At 42.4% G+C, this 14241-nt stretch overlaps 1 protein-coding gene across 1 annotated transcript in view; it reads right to left on the reverse strand.

Moving 5' to 3' along the window:
• LOC100436403 (cytochrome P450 3A7) overlaps positions 1 to 14241 on the reverse strand; it is a 29692-nt gene that overhangs the window by 10901 nt on the left and 4550 nt on the right. Inside the window, exons 3-6 of the mRNA XM_024249703.2 lie at positions 5974 to 6026; positions 3996 to 4095; positions 1166 to 1279; positions 817 to 905 (exon numbers count right to left, since the gene is read on the reverse strand). Of these exons, the coding sequence (XP_024105471.1) occupies positions 817 to 905; positions 1166 to 1279; positions 3996 to 4095; positions 5974 to 6026 (356 nt within the window). The remainder of the gene's footprint in view (positions 1 to 816; positions 906 to 1165; positions 1280 to 3995; positions 4096 to 5973; positions 6027 to 14241) is intronic.

Genomic DNA, 14241 nt, shown 5'->3' on the forward strand with positions numbered 1-14241 from the left:
TACCCTGTTCTGAGCTCCTACAAATATCATCTTTATTCTCTATACTCCCTGCTCAAGCTTTGGAAAATTCCACTATCCCCAGCTGTGGTGAGCTGGGGTTGCCCTGACAGCAGAATTATTTTTGTAAAATATAATGACAAATGATGTCCTGGTTAAAAAAAAAAATCTCTCAAAATTTGATTTGGAAATTTCTATAGTGAGTGATCACATATCCCCGGTCTGCCCAGGACACGCTCAAATTACACCTGTTTTTCCTGCATAAGTGTAGACAGCAAATAATAGGCTTGCCCTACCTATAGCGTTTTTACCACCCTCTCTCTTTGAGACTGGAGGAAAAAGAAATGGTGGGAATTTTAATATTTAGTATTCTACTGATATCCTCAGAAAAAAAAACATGAAATGATCAAAGTTATTCTAAGTTCTCCATTATAACTTTCCCACCCTACTCACTGCCAACCAACAGATACCAAGTGCCTTCCCCTTCCACCATCCCATACACTCCATGCTTAAAACTTTGGTACAATCACACTTTTTCCCCCTAAAGGATGTATTTAGTCTTCCAGAATATCCAAGGTGAAAATTTAATGGATATGTAAACCCTGACCCCTGTGCACAGGGGAGAAGATCCTTTTCCTTTAGCTGCCCCACCTCCTCATTGGAGCTGCCCCATCTTGGGTGACCCATTGAAGTTGCATTACCACAGCCCTCCTTTTGTCTGGTCACTGGAATAACCCAACAGCGGGAGTATCAGCTCCATAGCAGGCAGCTGGAGGAGCTCATGACAGCTCAGAACCCCACGGCTGTGCTCCTACTTACTGTTTCAAGGTGACAGGCTTGCCTGTCTCTGCTTCCCGCCTCAGATTTCTCACCAACACATCTCCATACTGGGCAATGATAGGGACCATCTAAGCACAAAACACAACACCACTCATAGTTAAATGTGCAGACACAAGTCCCAGAAGGACATGACTTTCCCTGGCATGGAACAATAAGTGACATTGTATAATGAATTTTATGATGTGTTTTCTGTACATAAAAAGACTATTTTTAGGAAGCTCAAATTCAGCAGACTACCCCTTGGAAAGGAACTGTGATCTTACTTTCTACCTGTCCCCACCTGATTCATTATTTAAGTTTCTAATTAAAACTCATGTTATTTTCATACCTCCTTGAGTTTTCCACTGGTGAAGGTTGGAGACAGCAATGATCGTATTCTCTTCCATTCTTCATCCTCAGCTATAGAGATGGCCTTTTTCATAAATCCCACTGGCCCGAAAGGCTAGAGTTCAAAGCAGAAAGATTTTGTCCTACATCAGTTGTGGAGATCTCCATGGTTGTTGAAAATGTGTTAAACAGGCATCATGTATTTAACAAATATTTAGTGACTGTCTACTAAGTGACAGGCCCTATGATAGATGCTCAATAGGGATTTATCACAGATCCCCAGTGTCCTGGGATGTATTTGTATGTGGGGACAGTGTTTGGGAGACCCAGCCACCTGATGTGGTCTCCAGCCTGTATATCCCAGTCTCCTTTTACATGCAAATTCTCCACATGGTAGGGAACCTGTTCTTCCAGTGGAATAGAAAGGATCAACACCTAGCACTCATGCAGTGTAGAGAGAGAGTGGTGACAGAGAGGCAGGTGGCTTTGTTGGACTGTATGTTGCCTCAGATGAGCTTTGTCTTTATGTTCACCTAAACCATGGGCAACATGAAAAAGAGGTGCCTTGATGTGGTGGATTTAAAAAAATATACAATGAGAACACATGGACACAGGAAGGGGAACATCACACACCGGGGCCTGTTGTGGGGTGGGGAGAGGGGGGAAGGATAGCATTAGGAGTTATACCTAATGTTAAATGACGAGTTAATGGGTGCAGCACACCAACATGGCACATGTATACATATGTAACAAACCTGTATGTTGTGCACATGTACCCTAAAACTTAAAGTATAATTTTAAAAAGTAGGTAGTACTTTTAAAACTCACAACATATTTTGAAGAAATAATGTGATTCTATTAACATTCTTTTCTCTTAATTTTTTATTCCATGGATAGAAAAAAAGAAGAAAGAGATAATTATTTTTGCCAACTTGGATCTGGCCTATCAAGCCAGCATGCTTGAAACTTTCTTTCATCTTCCATAGTCATATTTTGTTTTATAATGAGTATTTACAGCACTCTTTTATGTTAAAAATTCAGCAGACTAGGGAGAGAAAATTCCTCCATTTGATAAAGAGAATCTACAAAAAAACCCCACTTCATCTAAATCATGCTTAATGATGAAAGACCAAATGCTTCCTTCCTAATATTAGGAAGAATTCAAAAATTCAACACATTTATTCGACATTATACTGGGAAAAAGAATTAAAAGGCATACAGATTGGAAAGGAAATAAAAGAATTGTCTCTATTTTCAAGTGACATAATTGTCAATGTGTAAAATCTCAAGGAATATACAAAAAGACTTCTAGAAATACTAAGTCAGCTCTGCAAGGTTCTATGATACAAGATCAACAAACAAAAACCAAGCACGTTTCTATGTACCAACAATCAATATCTGAAAATACAAGAAAAACATAATATCATTTACAGTCACCCCAACAAAAATGAAATACTTTAGCTGTAAATCCAACAAAACATGTACAGGATCTCTATGCTGAAAGCTACAAATTACTAAAAGCAATCAGAGAAAATCTAAGGAAATGGAGAGGCATACTATGTTCATGAATTGAAAGACCAAACATAGTGAAGATAAAGACTTTCCCTAAATTGATCTATACATTTAATTCAATTCTTGTCAAAATAACATGTTTATTTATAGACACTGAGAAACTCATTCTGAATTTTTATGGAAAAGCAGAGGACCAGGAAGAGCTAAAACAAATCTGAAAAAATACATCCATAAAAGTGGGAAGAATCACTCTACATGATGTTAAGAGTTACTGTACAGCTCTTAGAGTCACCAGTTTGTTGTTGGTGGAGGAATAAACACAGTGATCAATGGGACAGAATAGCAAATGAAAGATGCAAAGAAACATGCCCAATTAATTTTTAACAATATGCCCACATTTCCAAAAATGGCTTTGGAACAACTGGACAGCCATAAGCCACAAAAAATGAACCTTGATCTGAATCTCATACCTTATGCAAAAAATAACACAAAATAGATAGTAGAGTTACATTTAGTAAAGCATTAAACTTTATGACTTTTAGAAAAATTGGCAATATAGGAAGGAGGGCTAGGCAAAGAACTTTCAGACTTGACACCAAAAGCACAATCCATAAAAAAAAATATTAATACATTGGCCTCCTCAAAATAAAAAAAGTTTTCTCTGATAAAGACCCTCTCAGAGAAAAACTCTTGTGACTGTAGGATAGTAGCAGGGAGCCATATGAAGATGGAATGGGTCTGCATCTTGATCATGCTGGTCATTGCACAAATCTACAAATATGATAAATTTGCATAGAACTACCCACACACTCAAGACAAGCCTGGCCAATAAGGTGAAACCTCGTCTCTACTAAAAATACAAAAATGAGTAGGGCGTGGTGGTGCAACCTGTAGTCCCAGCTACTTGGGAGGTGGAGGCAGAGGAATTGCTTGAACCCTGGAGGCGGAGGTTGCAGTGAGCAAAGACCATGCCACTGCACTCCTGTTTGGTGACAGAGTGCGACTCCGTCCCAAAAAACAACAAACAAAAACGAAAACAAAAAACTACACACACAAATGAGGGCACATAAAACTGGTGAAATCTGAATAAGCTCTGTGAACTGTATCAATGTTAATTTCCTGTACTGTAGTAATGTGAATATACTGTATTTATAGTTATGCAAGATTGCAAGATGTTACCATTGGGGGTTGGGCAGGATGAAGTGTACATGGAACCTTCCTGCACATTTTTTAGGCAACTGTCTATGAATATATAAGAATTTTAAAATAAAAATTTAATCAATCAATGAGTATTTTAATTTCAAAAAATGGATGCTTACCCTCCGGTTTGTGAAGACAGAATAACATTCTTTCACTAGCACTGTTTTGATCATGTCGGGATCTGTGATAGCCAGCATAGGCTGTTGACAGTCATAAATACTGTGTGGAGAAAACAGAGTTGATTAAACATCAACAGCCTTATACTACAGCTGGAGCCAAACCCAGGAAGCCAGACTTTGATCCTGACATTACATAATCCCCTAGATGTACAATACACAGTAATCTTAAGTTCTAGTTCATTAGGTATAACTCACAGCAAGAGTCTGACACAGGAGCCACCCAAGTCTTCATACGATGAAGGGTAATGTGGGCCAAACAGGGAAGAGACATTGAAAGACAAAAGAGCTCTTCAAAGAGATCGTGATTAGAAATGACAGGAGAGCATTTTTTAAGCTGGGTGGTGCATATGTGGGTATTTCCCATCCCATTCTCCACAATGTTTCATAGGTTTAAAATATTTCGCTTTAAAAAGACTATTAGGTCCGTGGAAAATTGAAGGCAAGTAAATCATCAAATGCTCACAAGGACTAAATGTTTCAAAGGTAGTTGCTGTGGGGCCCATGGACGTCCAGAGCTGTGTGTCCTTTCTACTCAGTCATGTTGCCTGTATGGGCCATGCCAGGTCCACAGCACCCTGCAGGCAGCACTGTGGTTTCTGAGGACTTGATGAGACAAGATGAAGTACAAACAGGCAAAACCTTCTCCCGGTTGCTTCTAGTGAACGAACACACCACTGCACCTCTTCCACCACTCTTGCCAAACCTCTAGACTCTCTGACAGGGAACAGCTGCTGCAGTTGGCTGAGGCCACCTTATAAAATCACAGTCCATCAGCCCACCAGGGAACACAATGATTTAAGAATATTCAGCATTTCTTCAAATTCAGCAGAAATGTATAGACAAAGATATATTTATATATCCTTCATTAAAAAGTCTTGGCTTAAAGTTAATAATAAAACAGAATGAAAAATTCCACACTTACACAGAAAGTTAAAAAAAAGAAACAGCAGAGCATGGTTTCCCAATCTGTTTCTCTATATCTCTCAACCCTTCTTTCAAAAGCATGTTAAATCCAAAGTTTAAATGAAAGAGTTTTGGCTTTTAATTGAAAGTGAATTGATGTGGGAAGGAGATGATGCCATGCATTTATGAGCACATATTCGAAGGGTCTGAGACAATGCATGTGATAAAAGGGCATCAAGGGAAGAAAAAAAAGAGGGAATAGGCAGACACTGGACAGAACATGATGCTGGGAGTCCTTGGGCCACCGAAGCCTGGAGAAAAGTGGTAACCACAATGCTCCCAGCCTAGTTTAGACCGAAGACCTCAACACCTGGTGACATATGGGAACCTTGATAGGACAAGCCTCAAAAATTTTACAATAGCGAGTGTGAACATTGTGAGAACCAAAATTATGGCACGTGTGTGTGTGTGTGTGTGTCAGTGTGTCTGTGTGCCTATGTGTGTGATTAAAAACCTTGACAAATAAATCAAAGAAGGCTATGATGAGTGGATTCTCATGCTTGTGTGCCTGATAACAAAACTATCACAAAATACTTGGTGAAACCACCAGCTTGCAGAAAGCCCAACCCAACCTTACACAAAAATATTTCTGCAAGGACACCTGCCCAGCAACTGCCTGTCCAAACTTGGTGTGGCATCACCCTTGTTACTGATCTTTGTAGTGAAGGAGAACTATTTCAAAATCCGTATGAAGTCCTCCTCATATTTTCCTTGGAACATCTTTGTCTTCCTTTACCTCCCTGAATTTGCACATAGCTTATAATGGCACACAGATTCCCATTCTAATACTCTTCTCCCAAATACATATCTTCTTCTTTCAGAAAACCTCTCTGTTTGTAGTTAGGCTGGCAAGAGCTTCATCCCAAGAGGCTCTGGGCTGAGACTATCCTCTGTGCAGTGGGGTAAACTCATCATAGAAACAAGTCTATCCAGTGGAATCTTCCAGAATACTCACCCCCAGACTTTTCTATACTTTTTATAACATTCCATGTCAAACGTCCAATAGCCCTGGGAGGAGAAACAAAATAATATTTCATTATTATTTTAAATGTGCTTAACCCTGCCTCTAATTGGGGTTGAAAACAGTCAAATCCAATGAAATTAGACTTGCTGGCAGTTAGAGGAAGCTTATTTAGAGACGTCATAAGAGAAAGGAAACAAAATACAGGAGGTATTTGAAATGGGAAATTTAAAATCACTCTTGAATTTTCTTTAAGTGTTGTCAATACTGAATGTCTTATCCTTGTGTATAAATACTAAGTAACTCCTTGTCTTTCTGATGTCTCTTTGCTTTTTCATGTGTTGTCTCTAAAATCTCATAAATCCTTGAATGATCACCTCCAGGGGCATGTGGAGAAACTGAGGCTGAGGGAATGTGAGTGAGCATCAGAAGAGAACGTGCAGTCTTTTGTCTCTTTGTTCTTCATCCTTTTCATTTATTTCATGAGCTCACTCTAGAATTCTAGCAGAATTAGAAAGTTACAGACACCAGGGACCTCTTTTAGTCTAGCAGATTTAGATGAGTGTGAGGCATGTTTGTTGAGTGAGAAAATGAGTGAGTGAGTGAATGACAAAGTGGACTCACTTTCCAGTTTTCCAGCTTAACATGGAAGTTCTGAGAAAATGTCACTTCTACACGTCAGAGACAGAAAATTATGACACTTGCTCCAAGTTTGCACTGAAACTTAAAAAAAAAAAAAAAAAAAAAAAAAAAAAAAAAAAAACCTTCCTGTTTCTACATTTCAGGGGTGAAGTTTTAACTATGGAAAAGAAGGTCCGCGGAATGTGTATCTTGGGGGTACATCTACTAAAGATTTGACATGGGAAAGTGGTGGGTTTCAGGCCTCTTAGCCCAAGCCTGCATGTATACATCCAGATGGCCTGAGGCAACCAAAAACTACAAATAAGTGAAACAGCCAGCTCCTGTCTTAACTGATTGACCAACCTTACAACATTCCATTATGACTTGTTCCTGCCCTGCCCCACCTGATCGATCGATCGACCTCATGACATTCTTCTTCTGGACAATGAGTCTTATGATCTCCCCACCATGCACCTTGTGACCCCTCCTCTGCTGACAATAGATAACCTCCTTTAACTGCAACTTTCCACTGCTTACCCCAGTCCTATAAAACTGCCCCACCCCATCTCCCTTTGCTGACTCCTTTTTCGGACTCAGTCAGCCTGCACCCAGGTGATTAAAAAGCTTTATTGCTCACACAAAGACTGTTTGGTGGTCTCTTCACATGGACGCAAATGACATTTGGTGCCAAAGACCCGGGACAGGGGGACTCCTTCGGGAATCCCATCCCCTGTCCTCGCCCTCACTCCATGAGGAGATCCACCTATGATCTTGGGTCCTCAGACCAGCCAGCCCAAGGTCATCTCACCAATTTTAAATCGGGTAAGCGGCCTCTTTTTATTCTCTTCTCCAACCTCTCTTGCTATCCCTCCACCCTTCAATCTCTCCCTTCCTTAATTTCAGTTTCTTTCCCTTTCTGGTAGAGACAGAGGAGATGCATTTTATCCATGAACTCAAAACTCTGGCGCCAGTCACAGACTCGGGAACAGTCTTCCCTTGGTGTCTAAATCACTGTCAGAGCACCTGCCTGGTTATTCACCCACATTTCAGAGGTATCTGATCACTGTGGGGATGCCTGCCTTGATCATTCACCTTGGTGCAAGTACCACCTTCCCTGGGTGGTAAGTACCATTCCCCCTCTCTCCGTGTCTCTACCTTCTCTTTTCTCTGGGCTTGCCCCCTTCACTATGGGCAACCTTCCACCCTCCATTCCTCCTTCTTCTCCCTTAGCTTGTGTTCTTCAAAACCTAAAACCCCCTTTAACTAACACCTGACCTAAAACCTAAATGCCTTATTTTCTTCTGCAATACCACTTGGCCCCAATACAAACTCGACAATGGTTTCAAATAGCTAGAAAATGACACTTTTGATTTCTCAATCTTATAAGACCTGGATGATTTTTGTTGAAAAATGGGCAAATGGTCTGAGGTGCCTGACATCCAGGCATTCTTTTACACATCAGTCTCTCCCTAGTCTCTGCTCCCAGTGTAACTCATCCCAAATCTTTCTTCTTTCTGTCCTGTCTCTTTCTTCAGTCTCCACCCTAAGCTCTGAGTCCTTTGAATCCTCCTTTTCTATGAACCCATCTGACCTCTCCCCTCCCCGCCAGGCTGCTCCTTACCAGGCCAAGCCAGGTCCCAATTCTTCCTCAGCCTCTGCTCCCCCACCCTATAATAGAAGTATCACCTCCCCTCCTCACACCCACTCCACCTTACAGTTTCATTCCGAGACTAGCCCTCCTCCACCTGCCCAACAATTTCCTCTTAGTGAGGTGGCTGGAGCTGAAGGCATAGTCAAGGTACATGTGCCTTTTTCTCTATCGACCTCTCCCAGATCAGTCAGCATTTAGGCTCTTTCTCATCAGGCCCCACTAAATATATACAGGAATTCCAATATTTAACTCAGTCCTACAATTTAACCTGGAGTGATTTAAATGTCATCCTGACTTCTACCCTCTCCCCAGATGAGTGGGAAAGAGTGTATACCCTAGCCCAATCTCACACTGACACCCACCAGTGTCATGAGCCAGACCTTCAAGAAGGCATCAGGGCAGTTCCCCAAGAGCATCCCCATTGGCAGTATAAGACAGACTCCCCAGGTATAGCTAGGTGAGATTACATGGTCTCCTGCCTAGTCGAGGGGCTCAAAAAAGCAGCATACAAAGCTGTTAATTATGACAAGCTAAAGGAAACTACCCAAGGTAAAGATGAAAACCCAGCCCAGTTCATGGCCCACTCAGCAGGTACCATTAGACACTTCACAGCCCTGGACTCAGAGGGGCCAGAAGCCTGCCTTATCCTTAATATGCATTTTATGACCCAATCCTCTCCTGACATTAGAAAAAAACTCCAAAAATTGGATTCCAGGCCTCAAACCCCACAAGACTAAATAGCCTCACCTTCAAGGTGTTTCATAATAGAGAAGAGGCAGCCAAGTGACAATGCATCTCTGAGTTATAGCTACTTGCTTCCAGTGTAAGACAACCCATAACAACGTCTCTAGCATACAAAACCTTCAGAACATCCAAGCCACAGCTCCCAGGGGCTCCTTCAAAACCTCCTCATGGACCTTGCTTCAAATGCCAAAAGCCTGGCCACTGGGCCTCAGAATGCCCACAGCCTGGGATTCTTCCTAAGCCATGCCCTGTCTATGTGGGCTCCAACTGGAGGTTGGACTGTCCGACTCACATCACCACTGCTCCTAAAGTTCCTGGAGCTCAAACCCAACGTTTCTTGGCTGACTCCTTCCCAGATCTCCTTGGCTTAGTGGCTGAAGACTGATGCTGCCCAATCACCCATCACAGATGCCAAACTTCAGGTAACTCTTACAGCGGAGGGTAAGTCCATCCCCTGTTTAATCGATACGGGGGATACCCACTCCACATTACCTTCTTTTCAAGGGCCTGTTTCCCTTGCCCCCATAACTGTTGTGGGTATTGACAGCCAGGCTTCTAAACCTCTTAAAACTCCCCAACTTTGGTGCCAAATTGGGCAACATTCTTTTATGCACTCCTTTTTAGTTATCCCCACCTGCCAGTTCCCTTATTAAGCTGAGATATTTTAACCAAATTATCTGCTTCTGTGACTATCCCTGGACTACAGCCACATCTCATTGCCACCCTTCTTCCCAACCCAAAGCCTCCTTCTTGTCTTCCTCTTGTATCCCCCCACCTTAACCCACAGGTATGGGACACCTCTACTCTCTCCCTGGCAACTGATCACATGCGCATTACTATCCCATTAAAACCCAATCACCCTTACCCAGCTTAACGCCAGTATCCCATCCCACAAGAGGCTTTAAGGGGATTGAAGCCTGTTATCACTCACCTGCTACAGCATGGGCTTCTAAAGCCTACAAACTCTCCTTATAATTCCCCCATCTTACCTGTCTAAAAACCGGACAAGTCTTACAGGTTTGTTCAGGATCTGCGCCTTATCAACCAGATTGCTTTCCTATCCACCCTGTGGTGCCCAACCCATACACTATTTTGTTCTCAGTATCTCCCTCCACAACTCACTATTCCATTCTTGATCTTAAAGATGCTTTTTCAACTATTCCCCTGCACCCCACGTCCCAGCCTCTCTTTGCTCTTACCTAAACTGACCCTGACACCCATCAGTCCCAGCAGCTTACCTGGGCTGTACTGCCGCCAGGCTTCTGGGACAGCCCTCATTACTTCAGCCAAGCTCTTTCTCAAGATTTACTTTCTTTCCATCCCTCTGCTTCCCACCTTATTCAATATATTGATGACCTTCTACTCTGTAGTCCCTCCTTTGAGTCTTTTCAACAAGATACCCTCCTGCTCCTTCAGCATTTATTCTCCAAAGGATATCGGGTATCCCCCTCCAAAGCTCAAATTTCTTCTCCATCCGTTACCTACCTCAGCACAATTCTTCATGAAAACACATGTGCTCTCCCTGCTGATCATGTCTGGCTGATCTCTCAAACCCCAACCCCTTCTACAAAACAACTCCTTTCCTTCCTGGGCATGGTTGGATACTTTTGCCTTTGGATACCTGGTTTTGTCATCCTAACAAAACCATTATATAAACTCACAAAGGGAAACCTAGCTGACCCCATGGATCCTAAATCCTTTCCTCACTCCTCTTTCCATTCCTTGAAGACAGCTCTAGAGGCTGCTCCCATACTAGCTCTTCCTGACTCATCCCAACTCTTTTCATTACACACAGCCCAAGTGCAGGGCTGTGCAGTTGGAATTCTTACACAAGGACTGGGACTGTGCCCTGTAGCCTTTTTGTCCAAACAACTTGACCTTACTGTTTTAGGCTGGTCATGATGTCTCTGTGCAGTGGCTGCCACCACCCTAATACTTTTAGAGGCCCTCAAAATCACAAACTATGCTCAACTCACTCTCTACAGTTCTCATAACTTCCAAAGTATATTTCCTGCCTCACACCTGATGCATATACTTTCTGTTCCCCGGCTCCTTCAGCAATACCCACTCTCTGTTGAGTCTCCCACAATTACCATTGTTCCTGGCTTGGACTTCAATCTGGCCTCCCACATTATTCCTGATACCACACCTGATCCCCATGACTGTATCTCTCTGACCCATCTGACATTCACTCTATTTCCCCATATTTCCTTCTGTCCTGTTTTTCACCTGAATCACAGTTAGTTTATTGATGGCAGTTCCACCAGGCCTAATCGCCACTCACCAGCAAAGGCAGGCTGTGCTATATTATCTTCCACATCTATCATTGAGGCTACTGCTCTGCCCCCCTCCACTATCTCTCAGCAAGCCAAACTCATTGCCTTAACTTGGGCCCTCAGTCTTGCAAAGGGACTACACATCAATTTTATACTGACTCTAAATGCCTTCCATATCCTGCACCACCATGCTGTAATATGGGCTGAAAGAGGTTTCCTCACTATGCAAGGGTCCTCCATCATTAATGCCTCTTTAATAAAAGTTCTTCTCAAGGCTGCTTTACTTCCAGAAAAAGCTGGAGTCATTCACTGCAAAGGCCATCAAAGGGCCTCAGACCCCATTGCTCAAGGCAACAATTATGCTGATAAGACAGCTAAAGAAGCAGCCAGTATTCCTACTTCTGTCCCTCATGGCCAGTTTTTCTCCTCCTCATCAGTCACTCCTATTTACTCTCCCACTGAAGTTTCCACCTATCAATCCCTCCCCACTCAAGGAAGATGGTTCTTAGACCAAGAAAAATATCCCCTTCCAGTATCACAGGCCCATTCTATTCTGTTGTCATTTCATGACCTCTTCCATGTAGGTTACAAGCCACTAGCCCCCCCTTAGAACCTCTCATTTCCTTTAAGACATTTGCCCTGCATTTCACTCCATTCTTGGCTACCGTCCGCTTGTTCTTTGGACTCTCTTCCCATTCCGCCTTCTTGTTTACTTATACCCAACCCCATGAATAGCAATGAAAGTTTGGTTGTAGACACTATGCTCTTTTTCATACACCATAAAAAATCAAACCTCCCCCTCTACCCAGTTGCCCCATCAATCCCCATTACAACCACTAAGGGCTAATGCCTTCACTAAATCCCTAAGAGTCTGGGTGCAAGACACCTCTTTTGGCACTCCCTCTCATCTTTTCACTTTGCATTTCCAGTTTTGTCTTGCACAAGGCCTCTTCTTCCTCTGTGGCTGCACCACGTACATGTGTCTGTTTGCCAATTTGACAGGTACATGTACACTAGTTTTTCTTATTCCCAAATTGAAAAAATTCAATTTGCAAATGGGACTGAACAACTTCCTGTCCCCCTCATGACACCAACCAGACAAAAAAGAGTTATCCCTCTAATCCCTCTAATCCCTTGTAGGGTTAGGACTTTCTGCTTCCACTATTGCCCTTGGAGCTGGAAGAGCAGGCGTCTCAACTTCTGTCACAACTTTCTGTAGCCTTTCTAATGACTTTTCTGCTAGCATTACAGATACATCACAAACTTTATCAGTCCTTCAGACCCAGGTTGACTCCTTAGCCCTAGTCATCCTCCAAAATTGCTGAGGCCTTGGCCTACTCTGCTGAAAAAGGAGGACTCTATATTTTTAAATGAAGAATGATATTTTTATCTAAACCAATCTGGCCTGGTATATGACAATATAAAAAAGCTTAAAGATAAAGACCAAAAACCCACCAGCCAGGCAAATAATTACTCTCGACCCACCCGGACACTTTCTAACTGGGTGTCTTGACTCCTCCCTATTCTTAGTCTTCTGGTACCTGTTTTACTCCTTCTCTTATTCGAGACTTGTGTCTTCAATTGGTTTCTCAATTAATATAAAAACACATTCAGACTATCACCAATTATTCTATACAACAAATATTACTTTTAACAAGTCCATGGTACCATCCTCTGCCCCAAGATCTCCCCACAGCCTAAATTCCTATTCCTTGTAACTCATTATAAAATTTTCTTTAAGGTGTCCACATGGCCCATAATCCCGCTTGAAGCAGCCCTGAGAAACATCATCCATTATCTCTCCATACCACCCCCAAAAAATTTTTGCTGCCCCAACACTTCACCACCATTTTGTTTTATTTTTCTTAATATAAGAAGACAGGAATGTCAGGCCTCTGAGTGCAAGCCTTTACGTGTACATCCAGATGGCCTGAGGCAACTGAAAACTACAAAAGAAATGAAACAGCCAGCTTCTGTCTTAACTGATTGACCAATCTTATGACATTCCATTATGACTTGTTCCTGCCCTGCCCCAACTGATTGATCAATCAACCTGGTGACATTCTTCTCTGCACAATGAGTCTTACGATCTCCCCACTATGCACCTTGTGGCCCCCTCCACTGCTGATGATGGATAACCACCTTTAACTGTAACTTTCCACTGCTTACCCCAGTCCTATAAAACTGCCCCACCCCTGTCTCCCCTTGCTGACTCCTTTTTCAGACTCAGTTGGCCTGCACCCAAGTGATTAAAAACCTTTATTGCTCACACAAAGCCTGTTTGGTGGTCGCCTCACATGGACGCATGTGAAAGTAGGGAAATTATTGCTCTTGCGGAGGGAAAAAATATGAAATTCCTGGGCAGTAATTAGACAACAAAGCCCTCATTTAGGAGAACTAGAATCTGAGAAACAAGCCTCAGGTATGCACGAAAGATTGTCTAAGCCAGAGAGCTGACTACTGCTGCTGCTGGCCCTGTGGAGATGAGCTCATAATTTTCCATCCAGGGACCAGGCCCTGAATACAGCATCAAATAAGGTTAGGCACAAAGGCTCGGCCAAAGTCCCCAGTCCATGTGGCACGTATGACATTTTATTTAGTGAAATTAAATATTTAATAATTTTGTCAAATCATCCCCTTTCTAGTGATTTTGCATGTGATTCTGCCTTGTGTAAAAAATAAACCCATGAATTCATATTGTGCTTAAATATCTGAGGTTAATAGACAACCACTATCTCATCTCAGTTACATCAACACCCTGCTCAGACTCACCCACAAGATGCAGCCTTCAAAGGAAAAGAAGTAAAGCAGAACACCTTTGTTCTGTGTCTCAAAGTGGCCAAAGATGTCATGGCGAGTAAGAGCTGGGGTAGAGCCATGGAAATTCCCTCACAAAATTTGGCATTTTTTGAAGAGGCTTCAAGCAGGTGCAAATGACCCAATGGTAAATACTTGATCTCCCTAATAAAC

The sequence above is a fragment of the Pongo abelii genome, chromosome 6 (assembly GCF_028885655.2).
Source record: "Pongo abelii isolate AG06213 chromosome 6, NHGRI_mPonAbe1-v2.0_pri, whole genome shotgun sequence".
Lineage (NCBI taxonomy): Eukaryota > Metazoa > Chordata > Mammalia > Primates > Hominidae > Pongo > Pongo abelii.